A 25,484-nucleotide genomic window follows, 5' to 3' on the forward strand; every position below is an offset into this window, starting at 1 on the left:
TTTCTTTCAGTGCTGTGACTTTGTTCTGCATGTCCTGTAGGCGGTATGAGAGGAGGGTTAGGTCATCTGCAAATTCAAGGTCTTCAAGTCCTTTTGAAAATGTCCATTGAATGCCATTGTTGGAGTTGCCATATGTTGTCTTTGTCACCCAGTCCAATACCACAAGAAATAGAAGTTGGGACAGCAAGCAGCCTTGTCTTACTCCTGAGGTAATATCAAAATCCTCTGAGAGTCGACCATTATGGATGACTTGGCAGGAAAACCCATCATAAAGTCGTTTGATGATGTTTATACGCTTTTCTGGCACCCTGTAGTGGAGATGGATGCTCCAGATGCTTTCCCTATATACGCTGTCATACGCTTTCTCAAAGTCTATAAAGCATACATATAGGGATGATTGCCACGCAATCGGCTGCTCAACAATGATTCTTAGAGTTGCAATTTGGTCTGTGCATGACCGTTCTTTTCTGAAGTCCATCTGCTCATCTTGTAGTGCTTTGTCCAGAGTAACTTTGCTTGGTATGGACAACAAGGCGATTCCTCTCCACTTGTCACACTGGGACAGATCGCCATGTTTGGATAAAACAACAACAACAAAAATAATAAAGCTGTAAAATTATAAGTCTTCATAACCTTCTATTATTTATGGAAACAAATTGTCAATACCTTGATCAACAGTTTTATGTGTAGTGTTTGACCTATTGGTGTCAGATAGCTGATGACAAATGATGTAATGTGGGTGGTGTTAAAATAAATTGTACCATTTTCTTGTGTGGTAGGAAGGGGTAGGGGTTAAAAGGTGGCACCATATCAGGATAAAATCAATGTGTCATAATGATGATGTGATATAATCATGCCATCGGCTGATTGTCATGATCATGCTATACACCACCTACATGTCAAATAAATTTCAAGGACAGAATCGTTCCATATTCTTGATGGCGGGGAAAGGTTTGTTTTTTTAAAAATAGTGATGCGGGAGAACTGGTGGTTGGGGTATTTTTTACAGTCAATCCTTTTTTTCGTACATTGTCTTTGCAATTACTAACGAAGGATCAGTACCATAACCGGGAGATAATGGGTTTGATTCTGGCCCACAAAGTGTTCTTTAGAAATTGATTATTCAGTAGCTGTGGTATTTGTTGATGCTCAAAATGATTATAGTATTTTATATGCTAGGCCTATAGATGTCGATAAAACACTATAAATTGTAAAACAAACTATTCAAGTTATATTATAAACACAAATGTTACCCACTGTCTCAAAACAGTATGTCGGGATAAACGGGATTTTAAAGATCAAAGGATGAGACAAAAATACTTGGAATGTTTTGCAATTCAGGAAATAGTATTTGTTCCCCACCATCATGAAGAGAAACAAACCCCAAGTTTGTTATGTTTGGCTATAAAATCTTCCACCACCAAGTTCATCCCGACATAATACCACTTGGAGATGAAGGGTCACAATCTTTTTAACCCACGAAAACCCACTAGGTTGTACATCATTTACAAGACGTACTTCGATCACTTTAAAGAGGATACACATGTATTTTGATCAATAATGATAAGTAATTCTCTTATATACAAATACTATACAATAAAAAATATATCATATAAAAAAAAACTATTTGTATAATATAGAGAGGAGGTCTATAATCAAGGGAGGGAATTTGACCCTCCTTTCCTGATCAGTTTTTCAGTAAGATTATAAACAATTATCACCATGTAAATACAATAGGCTCCTGTTGAATGACTTGTTCTCCTTTTTAAGTTTATATCGTGTATATGCAATAACTGGTAGGTTTGTCTTTCCTGCATGTGAAGACAGTGCAAAAAACTAGTTGTGTACTATTCTCTTAGATATCTAAATAAAGCCAAATTTCATCCTGGTCTCTACCGCAAGAAACAGACAATAGCAATTGACTGCTATCCTTAAGATAGGATGCTTGTCTATCGCAAAGTGCTTTTCACCAGATCTCACTGACTCAGCAACCCAATCACTGATGGGTGGACAGGAGATCCCCGAGATAAAGAGGCAAAAGAATCCATTTTTTCTAGATAATTAGTTGACGCCTTTACAACATGGCCATGTGCCGCCTTTCTCTTTGTACTTTCCATTTGGGTGTTGAATTCATGCAGCAAGTATATCCACTGGAAAATTGTACTTTCCATTTGGGTATTGAATTTCATTCAGGAAATATATCCACTGTAAAATTGTACTTTCCATTCAGGTATTGAATTTCATTCAGGAAATATATCGACTGTAAAATTGTACTTTCCATTTGGGTATCGAATTTCATTCAGGAAATATATCCACTGTAAAATTGTACTTTCCATTCGGGTATTGAATTTCATGCAGCAAATAAATCCACTGGAAAATTGTAGTTTCCATTTGGGTATCGAATTTCATGCAGCAAATATATCCACTGGAAAATTCATAAACAATACATTTTCATTCAGTAACAGATTTGTTGGCTTGGAATGAACTGTCTAGCGGCAATTTGGCCCTTTCATGGCCTGCACAATATTAAGTTTGGGGAAGTGTACTTTTCTAAAGTTTTGGTTCCTCTGACAAAATATTCACCTTGCCATGAATAGTTAATATTAATTGCTAACTTCATGTTCCAGCATTTTTTCATTGTTTACAAGATGGAAAAATGCCATTATAACCAAATATTTGTAGCGTGGCATTACCTTCTTCTTCTTCTTCTTCTTCTTCTTCTTCTTCTTCTTCTTCTTCTTCTTCTTCTTCTTCTTCTTCTTCTTCTTCTTCTTCTTCTTCTTCTTCTTCTTCTTCTTCTTCTTTTCTTCTTCTTCTTCTTCTTCTTCTTCTTCTTCTTCTTCTTCTTCTTCTTCTTCTTCTTCTTCTTCCTTCTTCTTCTTCTTCTTCTTCTTCTTCTTCTTCTTCTTCTTCTTCTTCTTCTTCTTCTTCTCTTCTTCTTCTTCTTCTTCTTCTTCTTCTTCTTCTTCTTCTTTCTTCTTCTTCTTCTTCTTCTTCTTCTTCTTCTTCTTCTTCTTCTTCTTCTTCTTCTTCTTCTTCTTCTTCTTCTTCTTCTTCTTCTTCTTCTTCTTCTTCTTCTTCTTCTTCTTCTTCTTCTTCTTCTTCTTCTTCTTCTTCTTCTTCTTCTTCTTCTTCTTCTTCTTCTTTCTTCTTCTTCTTTCTTCTTCTTCTTCTTCTTCTTCTTCTTCTTCTTCTTCTTCTTCTTCTTCTTCTTCTTCTTCTTCTTCTTCTTCTTCTTCTTCTTCTTCTTCTTCTTCTTCTTCTTTCTTCTTCTTCTTCTTCTCTTCTTCTTCTTCTTCTTCTTCTTCTTCTTCTTCTTTCTTCTTCTTCTTCTTCTTCTTCTTCTTCTTCTTCTTCTTCTTCTTCTTCTTCTCTTCTTCTTCTTCTTCTTCTTCTTCTTCTTCTTCTTCTTCTTCTTCTTCTTCTTCTTCTTCTTCTTCTTCTTCTTCTTCTTCTTCTTCTTCTTCTTCTTTCTTCTTTTTTTCTTCTTCTTCTTTTATCTTCTTCTTTTTTCTTTTCTTCTTTCATTTTCTCATTCTTCTTCTTCTTCTTCTTCTTCTTCTTCTTCTTCTTCTTCTTCTTCTTCTTCTTCTTCTTCTTCTTCTTCTTCTTCTTCTTCTTTTCTTCATGGTTGTTGTTGGATCTTCTTAAATAGAGGGTCCAGACTACAATTCACATTTTGGTGTTGCCTGTATAAATTTTTGGAAAGTACATAATATCTTATTTCTTTTGTGACCTAAGCTTTCTTTGAATTTTGTTACGCTATTGTAATGAGAGTATTTCCTAATCTTTCTCCTTTTACCTCTGTTTTGTACCATTTTGACCCTGTTATCAGTTTTTGTGCATGGATCTAATACTATGCGAGGACAGGCCTTACTATAATTTTGTACCTTAATGGAGATGGTTAAAAAAAGCTAGAATTAGAATTATAAATTATTTTGGTAAAAAAAACTGAATTTTAAACAAAATTTAAAGAAAAAAATATATTTGAAATCCACGACCTGCCATAAGAAAAAAAGAAGAAGAGTTGAATAAGGAAAAGTATGAGAATTTTCACACCGAAATTTATTTATGAAAAAGCTGTCACCCGACAGGCAAATTGTTAGTTGGTAACCACCGTAATTGATCAGGGCTGATGGTTTTCTTTACATCTGCAGACATCCGTGATTTGAATGTCAGAGGAGGAATTTCTTACTTTATAAAAAATTGCATTTCACCTTATCAAATGTTCTGGTAGTGAGAGACTTGATGTATGGTAGAAGAGATAGGTGCAGTTTCCAACATCCGGAAGTAATCTAGAGTACCAATTACAGTTTATCTTTTTAATTGCTTCAATAGTGGGAGTGAATGCAGTAAAAATAGAGCGAACAGACAATCGATCAAAATTTTACTCCTCTTTGTCACCATCAGCACTGATTGATATAGTGTGTACTTAAAGTTTCAATCCTGTAATTTAGTTTATTGCTTAATTTAGAATAAAGATATACATATGTATAATTATACTTCATTTTAGGTTAATTAGAGCTAAAATTAGAAATGACATGACACTCCCTATTTTTATGGAGATAAAAAGTCACTACGGATCTTTTTATGTTGTTCCCACCTCCCTCCTTTGTCCATGTATGCCAAACACTGTGGACATCAAGGGATTGGCACTTTGTAGATTATTATTGTTGTTGTTATTATTATTATTATTATTATTATTATTATTATTATTATTATTATTATTATTATTATTATTATTATTATTATTATTATTATTTATTTTAATATTTAAAAAAATATTTTTATTATAATCATTTTTTTTTATATTGATGCTGAACTTTTATTTTTATTGTGTTGAATTACTGGGCATTACAACATAAATATGTATAGACTGTTCTTAAACCTTTTAAAACGTTTTTTTTTTTTTAATTTTATTTTTTACTTGGATGCCTGACCCAAAGACACATCTCTAGGGGCAAAATTTTATTAATAATTTGCATACTTTAAATATTATTGTCTGAAATTCATTGAATGTTGAAGTGTACATTTTTTATTTATAAAGATTTATATATCTCCAAATAAAGAACGTAGGTAAATTCTTTCTCTTTAGTTTTATTCTTTTTGTTCTACATTTTTCTTTTTTTTTTTTTTTATCTTTTCAAGTACGATGCAGATAATTAATCCTTCAGCGGGGAGACATAGTTTCATTAAAACTATTGCATGGACCCATTGACTTTCCTTGTGGGCTTGACTCACTGGCTGTCTGTCATGTTCCCCTATTTTCACTTCCACATGGCTATGTATCCTTCTATTGGAATGAGACCATTTTGTTATAAGCAGAACTTATTTTGGGCCTTTTCTTAAAGGCATATGATTTGATCGAGATACATATTTTTGTGAAAGTTTTTTTCTTTTTTCTTTTTCTGTTGTTTGTTACTAATGTTTACTTTTTGTAAGCATTTGAGGCATCCTTTTTTTGTGCAAGGCTTATGCTTGCATCTGTAATTAAACATTTCGGTTGACTGAGACCAGTTTCACTTATAGATCAACTAATTCTGTTCCCTATTTGAGCTTGTTCTATTGTCTTGAATTTTTTGGAGGGAGATTGAAAGTTTTACCTACATCTATGATTTATTAACAACCTCCACTGTCTCCAAGTGTTTCTCAGTAGCCCACACTTTCTTTTCCCTCTGTTGTCAATTATTTTTTGTTTGTTTGTTTGTTATTAAGGATTTTACGGCGCATGCAACAAATCTGGCTGGGTGGGGATCCTGACCTCCCATAGCGGGCAGGGGGGTACATACTGTGTCTTCTATCCCCATATATCTGTTTTCCAACATGCTTTCTGTCTTTGTCTTGGAATGAGATTACTTGGTTTTGTCCTGGCCCTGGCCTGAGTCCTGGCTGGGAGGGAAACAGTCAAATGCACAGTTATTGTTTTGAGAGATGATATTTTTTTCCCTTGTAAATCATCTCTCTGTTATGTATTATTATATTTATTTTTAATGTATGATGTAAGCATCTGAGTGTATTCCTCCTTGTTGGATTTTGTGCTTGTGTCCGGATGAGACTTATAGGTGATCTCAAGCTAAGTACATTGATGGTATGCTCTTGGAATCTACATCTGATCCCTATTTGTTCCCAATTCCCCTTTGTCTTACTCTCTCTTGGGTGCTTTAATTGTAATTCTAGAACTTTCGACTATTCCATTTTCTTCCTTTTTACTGGCGCTGATATAACCTAAATGTGTTGCAGGCGCCGTAAAACCCTTAAAAACAAACAAAACAAACAAACAACAAATCTGGGTCATATCAGCACCAGTAAAAAGGAAGAAAATGGGATAGTAAAAAGTTCTAGAATTACAATTAAAGCACCCAAGAAAAAGTGAGACAAAGGAGAATTAATTCAAATAGGCAACAGATCTAGATTCCAAGAGCACACTCTCATTGTACTTAGTTTGAGACCATCTAAATGTCTTGTCCTGGCGCAAGTACTGGTCCCTTTACGAGGAACACACTCAAATGTTACATATCATACATAATATGTAAAACAAAATACAGTGCATAACAGACGAAAAATATCATCTCCCAAAACTCTAATCATACGTTTTGACTGTTTCCCTCCAAACCAAGGTATCAGGCCAGGGTCAGGACAAAACCAAGTAATCTCATTCCAAGACAAGGACATAAAGCATGTTGGAAAACAGATATAAGGGGATAGAAGACACAGAAAATGCCTCCCTGCCCACTATGGGATGTCAGAAACCCCACCCAGAATCTTTTTTTTTTTTTTTTTTTTTTTTTAAACTGATGACAATATAATCTAAACCTGAATCTGAAGGTGTTGCAAGTGCTGTGTAACTCGTAAAACAAACATTCAAATCTATCCTTTTATTCATTTGATTATTTCTGCAGACCTAACTATTCTCACCCCCCAAAAAAGGTTACATATGTTACTTTTTGGTTGTTGTTATTATTTTTAAAATGATGACATCTAATGTCAGACTCAATGTTTCTTTTCCTCTACTCAGCCTTGGCTGGGATCTTTGGACTTTCCAATATGGGCGGAGAAGTCACTATAGCTGTGTCTCATACATTCCCCCTATATCTTTTTTCCTTGTCTTGTAATTGAATTACTTGGTTTTGCCCTGGCCCTGGCAGGAGTCATTGGCTTTGTGGGAAACATCAAATGTGTAGTATTAAATATGAGGGTATGTACTGTTATATTTTTTGTTTTGGATATATTTTGTGAACATTTGAGTGTATTCCTCCTAGTTGGATCTTGTGCCTGGGTTAGATGAAAGTTGTAGTTGATCTCAAACTAAATACACTGATAGTATGCTCTTGGAATTTACCTTTGTTCCCTATTTGAACCAGTCCCTTTTGTCTTACTTTACTTGGGTAAATTGTAAATCTAGAATTCTTTTTGACTATCCCATTTTCTTCCTTTTTTACTGGCGCTGAAATGACAGTGTTGAAAAATGCTGTAAAACCCTTAAAAGCTTGACTCTACCTCACACCCCATTTTTTGCCAGATGGTGAGTGTGTCTCTCAGACCATCCGCCCTATGTGACTTTCTATCCTTAACCATGAATTGGAATATGTACTTGGTTTTGTGAAGGTCCTACCTAAGATCCTTTGTAAGAAGAAAATGGATGCATTTGCTCCTTTCTGTTGGGGCATTTTTTTTTCTTGTACGAATGCAAATATTTCTGATTGAAGCTCAAAAAAGTGAAAAACAACATTGAAGTCAGATGGAAGTCCCAATTTGATTTAAAGAAAAGTCATGGTAGAGGGAAGTTAACAACTGAAATAAAAGCATTATTTTAGATGAAGATTATGAAACTTCAGCTTGATTGCAGATTCGATATTTTGATTATAAAATAATTGCAATGGGCAATATTTTTTCATGTATTCTTGTGCGGCTATGAGATCTTGTGCTATGGCACTCACCTCTAGATCAGAGGGTCCCAGGTTCGACTTCCACTCTGAGCAGTCCATTGTTCTTGTAAAAGGCTCTTTCTCTCACCGTAATCGTGTGGAAAATGAATAGATGGTAGATAACAGCATTGTCTCTGTTGGAAACTCACTGTTAAGTGTTTTTGTTGGCTAGGGACCCCTTGTAAAGTGTTTTAAGCACGTTTAGCGGATATTGCGCTATATAAATGTTCAAGTTTGATTGGGGTGCTTAAAAAAAAAATTCTTTTAGTGTAAATTTGTGGTTTATTTATATTTTCTGCCAATGCTTATTTTTGACCCTTTCTGTAAAATTTAAAATATGCAGTCAAATCTATATTAGGAAAGAGTCCAGTTTCACGAGCTTCTATTTCTAAAGTAAATTATAACAATTTATCAAAACATTTAATTTGCTGTGAACACCATTTTATTTAAATTTTATATTTTCTTTTGGATGCAGCAACATGAGACAACTCGAATTCACAACTACAATCAGTGGCTCATGTTAGATGACCTTGACCTTATCCAGAATAAAGAGACTTTTACTTGTCCTATTTGTTTTGACGACTTTGGACCAGGAGAAGGCATTGTGATAAGAGATTGCCTTCATTCGTTTTGCACGTAAGTCACTGAGTTTGGGATCAATAATCAGGCCCAACACACACTCCTTCCAAACTTCTTCAATTCCTAATTAAGCCTTTCACAATTTTTCTTCTGTTCATTTATTTGTCAAACAAATTCTTAAGGCAAAAATTAGTAAGAACATGACTCTAATCCCTTAGAGTTCGATATTACTGTAACCTGATTTAATATCTTACTGTTTTCACAAAGGAAGTAGTAAGTTTGATCCGACTTAGGCTTCAGTGATTCGGGCTAAGATAAAAAGGTTGTTAAATACCCTTTAACATCAAAAGTTTTTTGGTTGGAGATACTCATAATCATCTATATGTAATAATAGATGTTGAAGAGCTGTGTTTCACTCGTCCTTGTGCTAAAAATAAATGTAAGCGGAGTTATCCTTTTGGAGTAAGAAGATGATAATGACAAATTTGATTTGATTGGCTTTTTTAATATATTAAAATAGGTAGGTGTAGTATTTTGAAACTTTTTATTTCATGCATCCTTTCATCTCAGAGACTGCCTTCAAATGGCTGTTTCCCTTAGTGAGGAGCCAATACTGACCTGTCCATATCGGGATGAAGATGGAAATTGTGACAATGTCCTGCAACAAAGAGAAATCAGAGCTGTAAGTCATCTGATATATTAAAGAACAAGTTCATAGTAGAGCTGTGTTGGAAATTGGTTTATAAGAGTGTCCGAAGAAATGGAACATTTTGTGAGGGTATCCTGCAGGTCAATGAAATAGTTGTATCATTTCATTAGTTCATGACCGAACTCTTGTGGGCTGTTGGTGTGGGCTAAAGTAGGTCTTCTATCCCCTAATTTATTTTCCCTACCAATATAACTTTATATCTTGACTTGATTTTGCCCAGGCTCGAGACCTCTCCGTGAGTCATTTGGACATGTTTGTTTGTGTGCAAGTGTGTGTTTCTGTGAGAAGTGATTTTACCCCCCCCCCCCTCTTTCTGTATAGCATCTCTCTGAGTGGCAGTATATCGGTATTAGAAACTTTCTTCATTTTGGCATACATGCCGAATCTTACGAATTTTTCGTAATTTTACGAATTTTAGACAAATTTCATGGCCAAATACGAAATTTTATGGAAATTTTTAATTCTTAGTAATACTTAAATGATAATAAAAATAATAATAATAATAATAATAATAATAATAATAATAATAATAATAATAATAATAATAATAAATAATAATAAGAAGAAGAAGAAGAAGAAGAAGAAGAAGAAGAAGAAGAAGAGAACTACTACTACTACTACTACTACTACTACTACTACTACTACTACCACTATAATAATGATGATAATAATAATAATAATAATAATAATAATAATAATAATAATAATAATAATAATAATAATAATAATAATAATAATAATAATAATAATATTGTGGTTGTTCATACACAATTTCAGAAATTACGAATTTCCTTGTCAAATTACTGTAAAATTGACATTAAAATGACTAAATTTGAAGTTTTCAATTTGGCAAGTCTGTTTTGGCTAGGATCCTATGCCATTGTCTTTGTAAGACTGGTTTGACTTAGGCTGGGTATAGGGATAGGATGTTGCTCAGATTTACTTCTGTAAACTATATACCTATGCCTCTTTTCTTTGACGCCTGTTACCCAAGACCGTTGCAGATACTGTACTCTAAATCTAACAGTCCTTTAATGTTGTGTAGCATCTTCCTTTTTTTAGGCATGGATACAAATGTTGAAATTTCTAATATAAACTCACTGACGGATCTTGTAGACAATCCTGGCATACATTGGAAGCCAGTGTAGTCTGAGAGTTACCAGTGTTCCACAATTTGTTTTATATTTCCGAAGAACAAGTCTTAACTCTTATTGTACCAAATTACAGCTTGTGTCAGAGGATGTTTTCATCAAGTATTTACAGCGTGGTCTGGATCAGGCTGAATCTCAAGCTGCCAACTCCTTTCACTGTAAAACAACGGACTGTAAAGGATGGTGTCTGTATGAGGATGAAGTCAACTTCTTTGTATGTCCCATCTGTAGAAAAGAGAACTGTCTCACTTGTAAAGTAAGTCTTGTGTGTTTGGTAAATGGAATTGGGAGTAAAAATCTGGTTAGCTTGCAATGTGAATAGTTTTGTTTGATTTTTAAAATCCCCTTTATTCAAATTCAGCCCCATTGGGAGATATATATTTTAAAGACTTTAACCGCCAAAGCTTGAGCTGCAATATGCAGCAGAATGAAGTGAGCTGCAATGACTTGTATCGGGAGAGTGTGTCAAATTATTTTCCCTCAGGTTATGAAATTAAGATACTGCTAAAATATATTGCCCATAATACTATGCTAAGCAATAGAACAACAAAAGAAGCAAGAAAAAGTCATCGTAAAATTTTTTGCTTTTCTCAGTTATGAATCAACTCTCAGATCTTTTGTTAGCTTTCTGCATAATGGAATAATTATATCACCTGTCTTTGGTAAAATGCAAGTCATCCATTTAGTCCATAATCTGCTGATCAGTAACCAGAGGGGTTTTTTTCCCTTTCTTTTCTGACACGGTTTCATTTTACTTGAGATAGGCTAATACAAATACATACACTCATTTGTATAGCAGATTCAAGGGTTTTAGTTTTAGCATATTCATTGCGCTGAAAATGTTTCATTTATTCCCAGAGCAGCCATATTCAATAGCACATATCAACTTAGGTGCACTTTTTCTACTTTTACTTTGACAATATCTGGCTCTGCCTTTTACAAAAACTCATTCACAACAGAGTTGAGTGGGTTAGTGTATAAAATGTCTTATTCAAGCTCTATGCTGAGAACAAAGCTTGTTCAACCATTGTCTGCCATGCAGTTACTGATCAGCATGAATGCAGGATACCCGTGTGGTGTCCGGGGTCCCTCAACAAAGAGGGTCAAGAATAGCCCAATGCCAAGCCAGCGTGTTGTAAAAGGCGACTAATGGTGTGTGATTCCCCCATCTTTGAGTCACCTCGTCCTCCAGGTTGGGGGTTGGCAAAGGGTTAACACCCCTTTCCGTTAAACTCAAATCGTTACAGAAACGCAGACGGACAAACCAAATCCTTTTTTTAGCTTGGGCGACCGAAGAGTTTCTGGAATGACAATATATACAGAGAAGTGGTAAGACCTGGAATGAGATAAAAAAGTTAGCTCAGGATAGAGAAGGATGGAAACTGTTTGTCTGTGGCCTATACCCTGACCCAAGGTGAAAAAGGCAATGATGATGATGAATGCAGGAATGTGATACAAGTAAGAAAAAAAACAGTGTATTGCTCGGCCAAGAATACCACATCTTTGACCATGTAAATTTGTACCATACTGCCTTAGTCTCCATTTCTACTTTGTCGTTATAATTATTCTACATTTTCAAAAGTAGCAAATTTCTCTGTAAATTGATAGGACTTTTTTTTTTTTTCTTGGATAAATGACTAAGCGGATATCAGAAGTGGTTCATATTTTTTGTGCAGCTGTTATTTTATGACTTTAATTCCCTAATTGTGCAATGAAAGCAGAAAAATTGATGCTTGTATGTCATAAAGGGTCCGTGTTGTCTAAAGGTTAATTATGAGGGAAAGTCATTTTTTTTTTTTGTTTTTGTTTTTGAAAAAATATTGTTTCTTTTTTTACAGGTAATTCATCAAGGTATGAATTGTAAGCAATACCAGGCTGATCTGGCAATGAAGGCAATGAATGATGAGGCGGCCAGAAAAACACAAGACTTGATTGAGGTAATTTATACTATTTTATGTGTGCCATATTTCTGATAGATCAACTGATAAGAGTTCTCAACAGCACAATCCAATGGATTGGTTTCAAATCCGAACAGTCTTTTTTTAAAAACTCTTTATAAACTCAGCAGTGGTTGGAAAGCTGGGACCAAAGATGCAGCAGAAACTACTTTTAACAAATGACATAACTATACAGTGGAAACCTGATAATGATAAAGCCAACTTTGCAAGTCCAGAAGGATTGGTTGACTTTAAGCAAGGTTGTCTTTTATCCATTAAGAATTGAACACACTTAGAGAAAGAATCGAAAATTTGGGATCATCAAGAGGTGATTTTAAGCAGAAGTTGAGTTTAAGAGCAAATTCCACTGTATTGTTCTGGATCTTCTTTTTTTTTTTCTTTGTTTGAATTAGTCTCCTTTTCCACTTTTTAAAAAAAAGCTGAGACACTTATAAGATAGCTACACTCAAATCCATGATGTTTTGACCATATGCTCGTTTTAGTCATTATCATTGTTGTTATCACCTCTTCTTGATCCTTTTCTTCTTCTTCTTCTTTCTCCTCCTCTTGATCCTTTTCTTCTTCATCTTCATTTTCTTCTTTGTCTTCTTCTTCTTCTTCTTTTTTCGATTCCATCTCCTCCTCCTCCACATCCTTCCGAGTATTTCATGTGGGCATGGGGTTTCCCGAAATCGTTGTCACTTTGCATTTGATACCAACACTAGACTGGTCTGACTGATGCATAGGAAAACTGTCGGGTCAGTCATCAGGAAACTGCTACCAAGTGAGCAGAACATAAATCATTGACAGATGAATCCAGTCATGAAATGTTTCAAAGACAACTCTTTACAGTTTTCCACAGTTAAATATCCTGTGTTTTGAAGAGCAAACATGCAATTAACCCTTTGCAAACAAAGTTTGAATTTTACTTATCATAATATCCTACTTAGCTGTGTGCGATGGAAGGCATCCAGATGTTCTTCTTCGGATTTTGTCAATGCCCAAGTGCCGCAGTTATACAGAAGTACTGGTTTTACAAGAGCACGGTACAGTTTCAGTTTGGTTTTTCTCTTTATTTTGTCACCTCTAATCCATACTTTGGTGAGTTTACTGAGTGCGGCGTTTGATAGCTGTTTTCTTCTTTGTACATCCTCGGTGTCTCCAATTAGTGAGCCGACTTTCTTTCTTCTTTTCCATTCCTCTTTGTTCCTCGATATTGTTGTAAATTGGTTTTATTGGCATTGACTTGGAGGTTATATTTCATGAGGGTATTTTGTATGATGTCTATATTTGCTGGTGTTGATCCAATAAAATCGACATCATCTGCATAGGCGATTTCTCTAGGGATTGCATTCTCAATATGAGTCGTTGGCTTTGGAATGACTTTTCGAACTTCTTTCAGAGCGTGTTCTAAGTATATTGTGAACAGAATCGGGCTCAGACTATCTCCTTGGGGGGTCCCGATGTTACTTTCGAACTGCATCTGTTTTGTGGCCCCGTATATCCTTGGTTGTATCTTTGTGTTGCTGAGGAGCTAAGAAGGGTACTGGACATCAAATACCCAAAAAAGATCTCAAATGAATCACTCTATAAGATCACAAAAGAAAGACCAATCTCCCTTGACATTTTACAACAACGATGGCAACTTTTCGGTCACATACTACGCAGGGACAAAAACATACCAGCTAACCAAGCCATGTCTGGATACTTCCAAAAACACGGGAACCTTTTCAGAGGAAGACCGATCACAACACTCCCTGTGATCCTAAACAAAAACCTCACAACACTTGGACAAAGCATTAGTCTCATAACGGCAGGGGACCTTGAAAATCTGAGAACCCTAGCAGAGGACCGGCAATATTGGAGACACCTCACACAGGAAATACTGGAAACAGCCAAGGCGACCCGATCTTTCGGTCGAGACGCGAAAGGCATCTAAGTCAAGTCAAGTCAATATCCTACTGTTTTCACTAGAGAGCGTAGGTAACAGCAAGACACATTACTGACTGCTATCTTGGTAAAGAAACACAGTCTGCAGCTATAATCTGATTAATATATTAATAATGGGGAAAATAATGATTTCCACTCACGCTACCAAAAGGTTAATAAAACCATTTCACGTCACTGAGCAGTGAAACAGTCCATTTTTTATTTCTGTATTTTTAAAATTTTATTTTTAAATTATTTATTTATTTTATGCAACAGGAAATGGTGAGAAAGGGAAAAGCCATGAATTGTCCTCAGTGTAAAATTATCGTACAGAAAAAAGATGGTTGTGATTGGATAAGATGTTCTGTGTGCAAAACAGAAATCTGCTGGGTCACAAAAGGTCCTCGATGGGGGCCCAAGGTTAGTATTCTTGTTTAATATTTTATTTTGATCAAATCATTTTAAATATGATTTCCTTTCTCATGTATTTTGTTTTTTTGAGTCAATATTTATTGACTTGATAACATTGATGAACTTATACAAGCTCTAATATGTTTGGAAATGTTTTGTTTTTACTAGAAATTGACAATAAATGATTTATAATATTAGAGATCATTATTTTTCTTCTCTGATCAATCATTCTATCACTATCAGTCACTTATTATCACTCCCATGGCTTTTATTAGAGCATACATAATAATTTTATAGTTGACTGCAAATATTATTAATTTTTTTTTTTTAATTTCTATGTTTAGGGTAATGGAGACACTTCAGCAGGTTGTCGTTGTGGAGTGAATGACAAAAGATGTCATGACAACTGTTCCAATTGCCATTGAGTTGTGACTCTTTGTGAATTTTCTTTTTACAAGAATACACCAGACTTGAAACTATATTCAGTTTCAAACTAATACTAATACCAAGCTGTTAGAACTGTGAACTGTGAAATATCAAAGAAAAATGAATTTATAACATCTTTACCAAATTTAAAAAATAAGAACAATAATCTTTGCTTGATACTGGTTCCAAGCCTGGAGTCCCATCTGGGAAGGAGGGTTGAGTATGGGGCCACTGACCCAATCTTGTAAAACACAAAAACTACAGAAATTGCAACAACACATATCCAAGGCAGGGAGATCTTTCATTTGGGGAACACATGATGCAGAATGTTGAAAGCCTGCAGGAAGTGCCCTTCTTGCGACAAATCTTTTTGCCAATAAGGACAACCATGAATATATACGATTGTGGAATATCAGTACCCTTTACAAGAGCAGAAGAGCTGCTTTCTGTCTTTGTCTTGGAATGGGATTACGTTGTTTTGTCCTATCCCCGGCCGGTGTCCTTTACTGGGATTGAAAAAGTCATATGTTAAGTTACAGGATGATATTTGTGACGCTGGCTGAAAAAACTCGGGAAGATGCAGCAAGCTTCGATTCGAGATATGAGTCGAAATCAAAGATAAAGTGTTTCCCATTGTAACAAATTTTATTCTGAAATAAATTCATAACTTGGGTTCTAATAGACATAGAAAGAAAATTTAAACTGGTAAATGATCAAAATGATGCAGTCTACACCACTGCATACATAACTCAATTTATTAAATTTGCGCATCTTTCAGGTTTTTCTCAGCCAGCCACACATTTTTGTTCCTTGTAAATTATCTCTTTTTGTACTGTTGCATTTTGTTGTTGTTGTTGAATTAGTTTGTAAACATTAATTTGATTCCTCTCTTATTGGGGACCTGTGTTTGTGTCCGGATGAGACTTTTAAAAGATCTCAAACTAACTGATAGTGTTCTCTTGGAATCTACAGTTACCTACTGCAATTAAAATAGTATTGCAAATTATGGAGTTTATGCTACCTTTTTATTCAATATGTACCCTATTCATTGTTTATACATTGTCCGGAGGACTGGTTACACACTTCCAAGAAATTTTGAATTGGAAGAAAGGAAGATGTGATGTCATAATGTGTGCTTCTCATTATTGAAATGATAATGAAAATTACTGTTGTTGTTATTATTTACTTATTATTATTACTATTATCTTTGAAATCTACAAATCCTTTTCATATTTTTTTTATGACTTTGATCCAAGTTGTTATGATCTTATTTTTGTTTGAAGGAAAAACTCTAAAAAGTGATAAAAAAGGCAATAGTCATTCAGATATCATATACCAGTATGTACCCATAGATGCAACCCCTCTTTAGAAACCTTGTTACTTCCATTCTGAGGTGTTTTTTATTTTTAAAATCAACTTCTGATTTAAATTCATGTTGTTGTATAGGTGGAATGAATTTGTCGTCACTCAGCTCAAAATAAAGAAATTAATAAATAGATCTTTGATTTGTCTTATTTATCCCATTCACTTCAGGCCTCATTACGGTCTGTTGGATTTTAGCCATTGATAACGTTTGTGTGGTCCAAGGCTACAGCTCAATGGTAGATTAAATTGCAGTTGGGATCTAACTTTGTGAGCAGAAAAATGAAAATAGGTAAAAGTTTTACAAGGGAAAACTACACTAATCCAAGTTTCAGCCAGATTAGAGCCGCAAATTGAGCTGGGGCTATGTTACTTGCTCAGGCTCACATTGGGACAGAGGGAAAGCTTGGAAACTCTCTTGAGTTTGCACAGGGTTTCTTGTATGTTGCATTAAAAAAAAAAAAAGAAAGAACAATTGCATTTATATATGTAGCAGTATTCCATGGTAAGCACCATGCTCTAGGAGCTTTACAAACTTTTATCTCGTGATGGAACAGCTACATGGAGGAGCTTACAGCCTGTTAGGCACCAGCACTCATTTCTGACAATGACAAGCAACTTTACAATAGGGGGACCTTTGAAATGAATGTGCATGTAAGATAAAAATAAAAGGAAGTGAATATGTTTGCAAAATGACATTCCTAAGGTTATACCAGGGAGGTGTCTAACCAAAGGCTTACCGACTATAGGAAAATCGTCACATTCATTACAACCAACATTTTTCTTATTCAAATTTCTTTTGTACATCATAAAATGTAAAGAAAATGAACAGTGTGTTGTAGAGCATGTTTTGCTAAAGAAAGTATTTATGGCTATTGTGTATGAGTGATAAAAATATATTTTTGTGTTAGTTGGGTGTGAAGTTTTGGGGAAAATCCTGAAAATAGCTGGTAAGGAGAGAGTTAAACTTCAAACCATTATTTTGTGTTTTGTCACAATTCTGCTAGTTGTGTCTTATTTACTATTTTACATATTATGAATGGTTGTGGTGCGGAGGAGTAAGAATATTGTACTCTCTACCCTGTAATGATATGTAATTATAATTCCAGACTGTTACAGGCAGTGAATTTCCAATTGATATACCTGCCATTTTGTGTTTTATACGTTTATACAGTCTCCCAATTCATGGGTGCTGAACTGAGCTAAAAGTGTTTTATGTGCCACAATATGAAAAAATAAATTTTGTATCGCATAACTTAGATGTTTGGTTTACGAATTAGCTGCTTTCCATCTTTTCTTTCTCACTATTTTGTTGCTACTATTCTTGTAGTTTTCCTACCAATATAAAAGTGACAATTTGGCAGGTATGAATGAATACCAAGAGTAGCAGCTGACGGGATCGGGTGGAGATCCCTGCATCGTCTTAAGTGCCAGCAGGCCCAAGAGAGAATGGAACAGTGCCAGGCAAAACAGTAAAATAAAAAATAAAAAATACAAGAACATCATTATGAGGAAGTTCAATCCACAGCTCAAATTAAACTTTTATTGAGCACTCTTTTCATGGCTTCCTTTTCTAACAAGTTCTGCCACTACATTGGTTATAATATCTTTCAAATCACTGGATTCAAAGAAAGATGAAAATCCTGATAAATGGGGCAAAACAATATTTTCCTGCACACCGCTTCGGTTATTTTTTCGTCCCACTGAACCACTGTGTGTGAAGTGGGTGATACCTGGGACATGAAGGAAGTTATTGTAGACAGTTGCACCACTACTTCCTGGGCAAGTATCGTTATCGTAGCATACGTAAAAATGACGGGGGAAAACGTACAAATTTTCGAATTCAGTTCCGTCCGGTATCGGTACCTTCATTCCATCAGACTTTGTAAACTTTGTTCCCAGAGGAAACTGGAAACGGCCAGGTTTGTAATATCTCATGGCGTAGTCTGCATCTGGTGGAAGGGTGAAGGTCAGTCCTCGTGGAAGAGCCATGTTTACACCCGCTTCCGGTTTCTTGTCACATGACAACCACGTGGTTGGGATGAGAGATGTCACATCGACGTTTTGCATCGACTCCCCCACAGTTCCTACTTCGCGGTAACGCTCTGAGAACGCTTGCAAGCGCTCTTGAATAACATCCAATTGAATAGGCTCTCTGTCTGAGCTGGATTGACCGTTTCTGGTGCATTCAAAACTTCTGTCAACAGTTGCCAGGGACTCTGGGTCAGACATTAAATTCTCATTTGGCTCCATGCAATCACTCTTCTTTTCAATAGTATGGTTTCTCATGAAAGGTTCATTAGTAGAATTTTCGACAACAGATTTCCTTATTAATTCTGTATTTTGGACATCTGAAATGCTTAAATTTTGCATATCCGAATTCTTTTCTAAAATGTAAGGATTTATACCCCTTAAACGATCATCACGAGGATTTTTCAAAATGTATTGAAAAATATCTTGATTTCCCCCAAAGCAGTCCTGAATCATTTCGGTGTAGTAGTCATTCCAGGCTTTTTGAACTTGCTCTTCTTCTGATAATGAATCATAGTCTGTTCTTGTTGGAAGCATGCGGGTCATTCCTGTCATGAAATGAGTTATCATTTCCTCAATAAAATGGAAAAAGCCGTATTGGCGAAATTCAGTATAGCACTCTTCAAGGTCCAAATCAAGTTGTTCTAGTTCCTGTTGAGTCAAGCACTCCTTTCCTTTAGGATGGGTAATTACTTGTACCCATTTATCCAAAACATCAACGAGCTTACCAAAAGTTAAAACTAGTTTTCTACACGTTGAGATACCGCCATCTTTTGCATCTGAGCTATTTTCTTTTATCTCTAATGATTCCAAAACATTGATAACCGTATCAAATATTTCTTGCGCCGGAGGCATGTCTTTATTGTCTCCTTCGGTTCCGAAAATGTGTTCAAAAAAACCATCTTGTATTGTACCCAAGGAGAAAGTTTTGACTATACGTTCAAGCTTGGACATGGTTTTTACAAAATCGAAATTATTCATGGAGTTTCCCTCAACGGGTTTTAATGGCATTTCTTTACATTTTGTTTTACTCTCATTTCCATCAGAAGACTCGGATAAAATGTCTTTAATCTTGATAAAATCCTTCTCATTTATGGAATGGTGACTGTCGATGTTGTTTATTTGATATTCAGCTGATTTGTTAGAAACTAGTCCCGGTTTCTCAGGATAAAATCTGCACTTGGTGCCTTGTGGTAAGGGGATAGGTGTGCTCACTTCAAAGACTGGCTTAATCGGCACCGTTAAAAAGTGGGTGTGGCCTATTGTAATTTGTTTACAACATCCGTGTGGATGAGAGACTATAACTTCTGCTGGGGGATCAGCCGGAGTCACGAAACGAGGAACTCCACCTGGAAGGGTCCCGGAAAATATTGTACTGGAAAGTTTCTGGATTGTGTTTGCATCATGGGTGACACAGATCACTTCACAGAGATCGGAATGATACATTAGATGGGGTGTTGTAAATGCTTTGTCCACCCTAAGACCATAAAGTTTGTAAATTGGCTCAATTTGGTCTGAGTCGAAGAAACAGTCAAAACTAGCCTTTTCAGCCTCGGAGTTGTCAAAAATCACGTGAGTTGATGTGCAAACTGTGAGAATGCAATGAATTTTGCTCGGATTACCGGAAGTCGTGCATGTTTGACAAGGACATGACTTACCCTCAATGAGGTCAGGGGTCAACAGTCGGTTAATACTTCCGGTACCGTAACGAACCAATCTTTTCCCTTTGTAATTTCTATAAGGATATTCAGAACTGTTATCTGAGAAGAAATTGGGTCGATCAAGACTAGTGTAGGCCACCCTAACTCTGACTGTCTGATCGATCCGTCTTTGAATGGATTCCATGATGTTGTCCTGATTCCTTATATCTGGGGGGAGATGATCCTTGTTGAATTTGGAGACTTGGATAAAATTGGGATGTTTGGGATTTTTAGGGCATTCTTCATAGAGCTCAGCCAGACTGTATCCCTCCATCTCTATCTCACACTCTGGCGTCACTGGAAATAAGAGAATAAACTAAATTTTAAAAGATCATTAAAGTAATGGGCTTCGTTGTTGCGAATTATGCAATGTGTATCTATTTACAGGTCTGATAACACAAATTAAAATGGGCTCATTTTTGTAATAGAAACACATACCAATACAAAGTATTGTCCATTACAACTAATCAGGCCCATAATTGTGTTCAGTTATCAGACCTACAAATTTTTGTACATTGACTCCAACCTATTACCTGTCTGACACGGTTGATCACACGATTTATTATAGCCATCTTAAGTACTTGCCTGACCTGTCACCCAATTATTTAAAAAAATTAGCCCCACAGATCCTGAGCATCACTCACAATTTTGACACAGGTGGCTGAAAAAAAATTAATGTTGGCGTTTTTATGTCAGTAGTGTGTCAAAATACAGTGGTCTCCTTTTATAAACATTCCGGCTTCAAGCACGATCCAATTAAAAGCACGCTCGGGGCAAGAAACAGAAAGCAATAAGCCTCAATGCCAGAACACTAGACCGTAAGGCCATGTATGAGTTCTTGTAATTATTACTAGAGTCACTAGTCACGTACCACATGTATTCACTCATCATCATCATGGCTTATCCCTCCTAGATGTGGCCTCCATAACTGCCAACCGAACAAAGCTTCTGTCCAGCGCCATCCTTCTACATTCAGCAGAGAGGCACTTATTGTGTCTTCTATCTCCTTGTATCTGTTTTCCAACATGCTTTCTGTCTTTGTCTTGGAATAAGATTTCTTGGTTTTGTCCTTGTCGGATACCCTGGCTGAGAGGGAAATAGTCAAATGTATTGTTAGTTTTGGGAGATGATCTTTTTCACCCCTTGTAAATTATCTCTCTGTTATGTACGTACTGTATTTTGTTTTGTTTACGTATTATATATGATTTGTAAACATTTTAGCGTATACCTCCTAGTGGGTAGCTGTTTGTGTCTGGACGAGACTTTTAAGTGATCTTAAACTAAGTACTTTGATAGTATGCTCTTGGAATCTACATCTGTTTCCTATTTGAACCAATTCCTCTCTGTCTTACCTTTTCTCTGGTGCTTTAATTGTAATTCTAGAACTTTTACTATCCCATTTTTTTCCTTTTTACTGGCGCCGTAAAACCCTTAAAAACAAAAACAAACCTTCCACATTCAGTCACTGGTCTATTCATCCATTCGCTAATGTCTTTTGACTATCTTCTTCTTGGTCTCTCTCTCCCTCGTTTACCCTCCACAATACCTTCTTGAATTTTTTTTTTTCATGGGTGTCATGCCTCTTGATATGTCCAAAAAGGTAAGTTTGAGTTTCTGTATCATCTTAATGAGATATGACTCCCTAATGCCCAGCTACTCTTTCACATTTTTGTTATTTTCATTCAATACCTTAGCTCAAATTCACTAGTGACTCTAGTGTGTTATGCTCAATATTTATTACTGGGTGGTACTATATCTGTTTTCCAACTTGCTTTCTGTCTTTGTCTTGGAATGAGATTACTTGGCTTTGTCCTGGCATTGGCCGGATACCCTGGCTGAGAGGGAAACACTCAAATGTATAGCTATAGTTTTTTGTTGTAAATAATCTCTCTGTTGTGTATTGTTAATTATGTATCCTGTTTTGGATGTATTCTGTAAACATTTGAGTATATTCCTCTTCGTGGGATCCTGTGCTGGTGTCTGGATGAGACTTTAAGGTGATCTCAAACTAAGTACATTGATGGTGTGCTCTTGGTATCTATATCTGTTCCATATTTGAACCAATTTCCCTTTGTCTTAATTTTTCTTGGGTGCTTTGATTATAAATCTAGAATATTTTGACTTCCAATTTCTTCTTTTTACTGGCACTGCTATGACCTAAATGTGTCGCAAGCACCGTAAAACCGTTAAAAACAAAACATTAATACTCATTACCTGTTTGCCCTAGTACACATCCGGACAAATGTTGCGTATCACTCTGGGATAGGAATGCTGAGGATAGATGATAAAAATACAATGATGAAGTGAAATATTATTATAGACAAGCGAGATTTACTTGTGGAAGTTTGTTTGCAATCTTCTCGTAGTCCTTCAGAGCTATTCAGTCCATGGAGCCGGAGTTTATCCTAGTTTCTATAGCGTGAAACGTACAATAGCAATTGCTTGCTATCCTTTTGATAGGACGCTAGTCTATCGCAAAGTACTTTCTGCCAAAGCTAACAGAATCAGCTACCAATGGGTGGACAGGGAGGGGGGGGGGTGGTCAAGAAAAAATCTTGACTGCACTCGGGATCGATCTCGGTCCCTATGCGTGTCAAGCGAGTGCACCGTCAACTGAGCTATCGAGACCCCTGTTTGCAATCTTACCCATGAATAATCGGAAACGAAAGGCCAAATGATGTCCAACCTCAACCCACAATAATCTTACTCTTACCTCCAAGTAGAGCAAATAATTATGACTAATACAGCACAACACAATATAACAGGGTTTTGTGTAATTATCATGTAGAAAAACAACAGATGATCAAATTTGAATTCCAAGAAAAGAGGCAAGAGGGGACTGGACGATTAAAAAGATATTCGAATATATATATATATATATATATATATATATATATATATATATATATAATATATATATATATATATATATATAATATATATATATATATATATATATATATATATATATATATATATATATATATATATGTAGAGAGAGAGAGAGAGAGAGAGAGAGAGAGAGAGAGAGAGAGAGAGAGAGAGAGAGAGAGAGAGAGATGTATAGACAGATAAATAGATAGAGAGACAGGTGGATAGCTAGATAGATATATAGAGATAAAGGTATATGTAGAGACGCCAACTTTAAATTTGGTTCACAGGAATTTCAGACACCTCTCAGAGGAATTTCAATCCCGAAAGAGGAATTTCTGCACACAAGAAAATGGAATTGAGATGGTATTTGGCAGTGTGTTTACAGGTTGTATAGTTCTTAATAGATAACTGATTAGAACTATATTATGATATATAAACACAATGCCATATACAATACCAAAGTTTCAATATTTCAAATACCGTACATGTAAAGTGAAGCTCCAAAACATAATGGTAGCGATTGTAGTTCTGGTGGAAGTGAAGATGATGTGGTGTTGGTGATTGTAGTACTAGTGGTAGTTATGATGATGATGTAATTGTGGTAGTAGTAGTAGTAGTAGTAGTAGTAGTAGTAGTAGTAGTAGTAGTAGTAATAGTGGCAGTGATGGTGATGAGGTGGCGGTGGTTGTAGTAGTAGTGGTAGTGATGATGATGTGATGGTGGTTTAGTAGTTGTACAGGTAATGACGATGATGTCGTGGTGTTGGTAGTTGAAGTAGTAGTGGTTATGATGATGAATTGGTGGTGGTTGTAGTAGTAGTGGTCGGAATGGTGATGTGGTGGTGATGGTTGTAGTAGTAGTGGACGTGATGATGACGTAGTTGTGGTGGTGGTTGTAGTAGTAGTGGTAGTGATGATGTGGTTGTAGTAGTAGTAGTAGTGATGTGGTGGTGGTAGTAGTTGTAGTAGTAGTGATCATGTTGAGGTGGTGGTGAAGCTTACAGTAGTAGTGGCAGTGATGATGTGGTGGTGGTTGTAGTAGTAGTGGAAGTGATGATGTGGTGGTGGTTGTATTAGTAGTAGTAGTGATGATGATGTGTTGGTAGTGGTGGTGGTTGTAGTAGTAGTGGTAGTGATGACGATGTGTTGGTGGTGGTGGTTTCAGTAGTAGTGGTCATGAATGATGATGTTGAGGTGGTGGTGGTTGTAGCAGCGTTAGTTAAAATGGTGTGGTAGTATTGGATGTAGTGGTGGTATTGATGATTGTGGTTGTGGTGGTGTTTGTAGTCGTAGTGGTATTGATGATGATGTAGTGGTAGTGGTTGTAGTAGTAGTGGCAGTGATGATGATGTGGTGGTAGTTGTGGTTACAGTGGGGCTATATCGTCTTGTGGTATGACAGTCGGATGTATAGATAGAGAGATGGATAGATAGACCAACAGGCAGATAGATAGAGAGAAAGTGTGTGTGTGTGTGTGTGTGTGAGAGAGAGAGAGAGAGAGAGAGAGAGATATCAACATTCCACTTACTAGATAGATAGATGGGTAGATAGACAGAGAGAAAGAAAGAGCGAGAGAGATCACCACTCCACTTACTTTCACACCCGTGTTGATTATCCACTGGATATTTAGCAGCCATTTTTACCGAGAGCTAATCTTTTTCCACGTTCACATAGCCTTTAACTTTAATAACAAATTGAAGTTCCGATGAAGTGTGTATGAAACAGTGCCCGACAAAGCAAAAATAAAATTACAAGAACAAAACCATCCCAAGAAATCAATTGCCTCGACTGGGGGGGGGGGGGGGGGGGGGGGGGACCGAATCAGATCTCCAGTTACATTAGCCTTACACTACACAGGTTACTCTAGAGTTGGAACTTGGAACGATTTAATGCCCATATTCTTCATTAATAACACAACAGCGAAAATGGTGAAAAGAACGATGGCAGGCGACAAATGGAGGTCTGAAGCAGTATAGTATCATTAATCAATAGTCACTTTGTGTCATATAAGAATGTTTACAATGCGACATGACTAATGGTATAAGAATAGAATATTATTCTGTATCTAAAAATAGATCGACCGGGTATTCCCGATCCCACGGTACGAAACTTATTGACATCATACACCTATGATTGACATCGACTCTACAGTCCCGAAGAGAAACGACGAATCTGAAATCTGGACAAATGGTGTTATTAGTATTATTATTATTATATGTATTTGTGAGTGAATGAGTGTGTGTGTGTGTGTGTGTGTGTGTGTGTGTGTGTGTTGAAAAGGACACCGCAACATTATCTATTTTAAAATTTACTAATGTTGCTGCAAGTTGCCAAAAACTTCAGTAAAATGACAGATATTTTTGACAATATGGAAATGGAGGCCTATCTTTCCTCTTTGTGTTTTTGTTCTCCTCTCTCTCTCTCTCTCTCTCTCTCTCTCTCTCTCTCTCT

The 25,484-nt window shown here is 36.0% G+C and overlaps 2 protein-coding genes across 12 annotated transcripts in view; one reads left to right on the top strand and one right to left on the bottom strand.

The window, feature by feature from the left end:
- LOC144977128 (ranBP-type and C3HC4-type zinc finger-containing protein 1-like) overlaps positions 1 to 16,565 on the top strand; it is a 53,931-nt gene extending 37,366 nt beyond the window's left edge. For all 11 annotated transcript variants that reach the window (XM_078921958.1, XM_078921956.1, XM_078921955.1 and 8 more), the window contains 6 exons: positions 8,401 to 8,561; positions 9,075 to 9,186; positions 10,441 to 10,620; positions 12,203 to 12,301; positions 14,507 to 14,650; positions 14,986 to 16,565. In XM_078921958.1, coding sequence (XP_078778084.1) covers positions 8,401 to 8,561; positions 9,075 to 9,186; positions 10,441 to 10,620; positions 12,203 to 12,301; positions 14,507 to 14,650; positions 14,986 to 15,066 — 777 coding nt within the window. In that variant the 3' untranslated portion in view covers positions 15,067 to 16,565. The remainder of the gene's footprint in view (positions 1 to 8,400; positions 8,562 to 9,074; positions 9,187 to 10,440; positions 10,621 to 12,202; positions 12,302 to 14,506; positions 14,651 to 14,985) is intronic.
- Positions 16,566 to 17,934: 1,369 nt separating this feature from the next.
- LOC144977127 (uncharacterized) lies at positions 17,935 to 25,096 on the bottom strand. Its single transcript, XM_078921954.1, has 3 exons — positions 24,628 to 25,096; positions 22,375 to 22,431; positions 17,935 to 20,457 (listed from the first exon to the last, which is right to left on the bottom strand). The coding sequence occupies exons 1-3, from the start codon at positions 24,668 to 24,670 to the stop codon at positions 17,972 to 17,974; spliced, it is 2,586 nt and encodes an 861-aa protein (XP_078778080.1). The 5' UTR covers positions 24,671 to 25,096; the 3' UTR covers positions 17,935 to 17,971.
- Between the last annotated feature and the right edge of the window lie 388 nt (positions 25,097 to 25,484).

The sequence above is a fragment of the Berghia stephanieae genome, chromosome 7 (assembly GCF_034508935.2).
Source record: "Berghia stephanieae isolate SIO BIC M18660-M18661 chromosome 7, UCSD_Bste_1.3, whole genome shotgun sequence".
NCBI classification, from domain to species: Eukaryota; Metazoa; Mollusca; class Gastropoda; order Nudibranchia; family Aeolidiidae; genus Berghia; species Berghia stephanieae.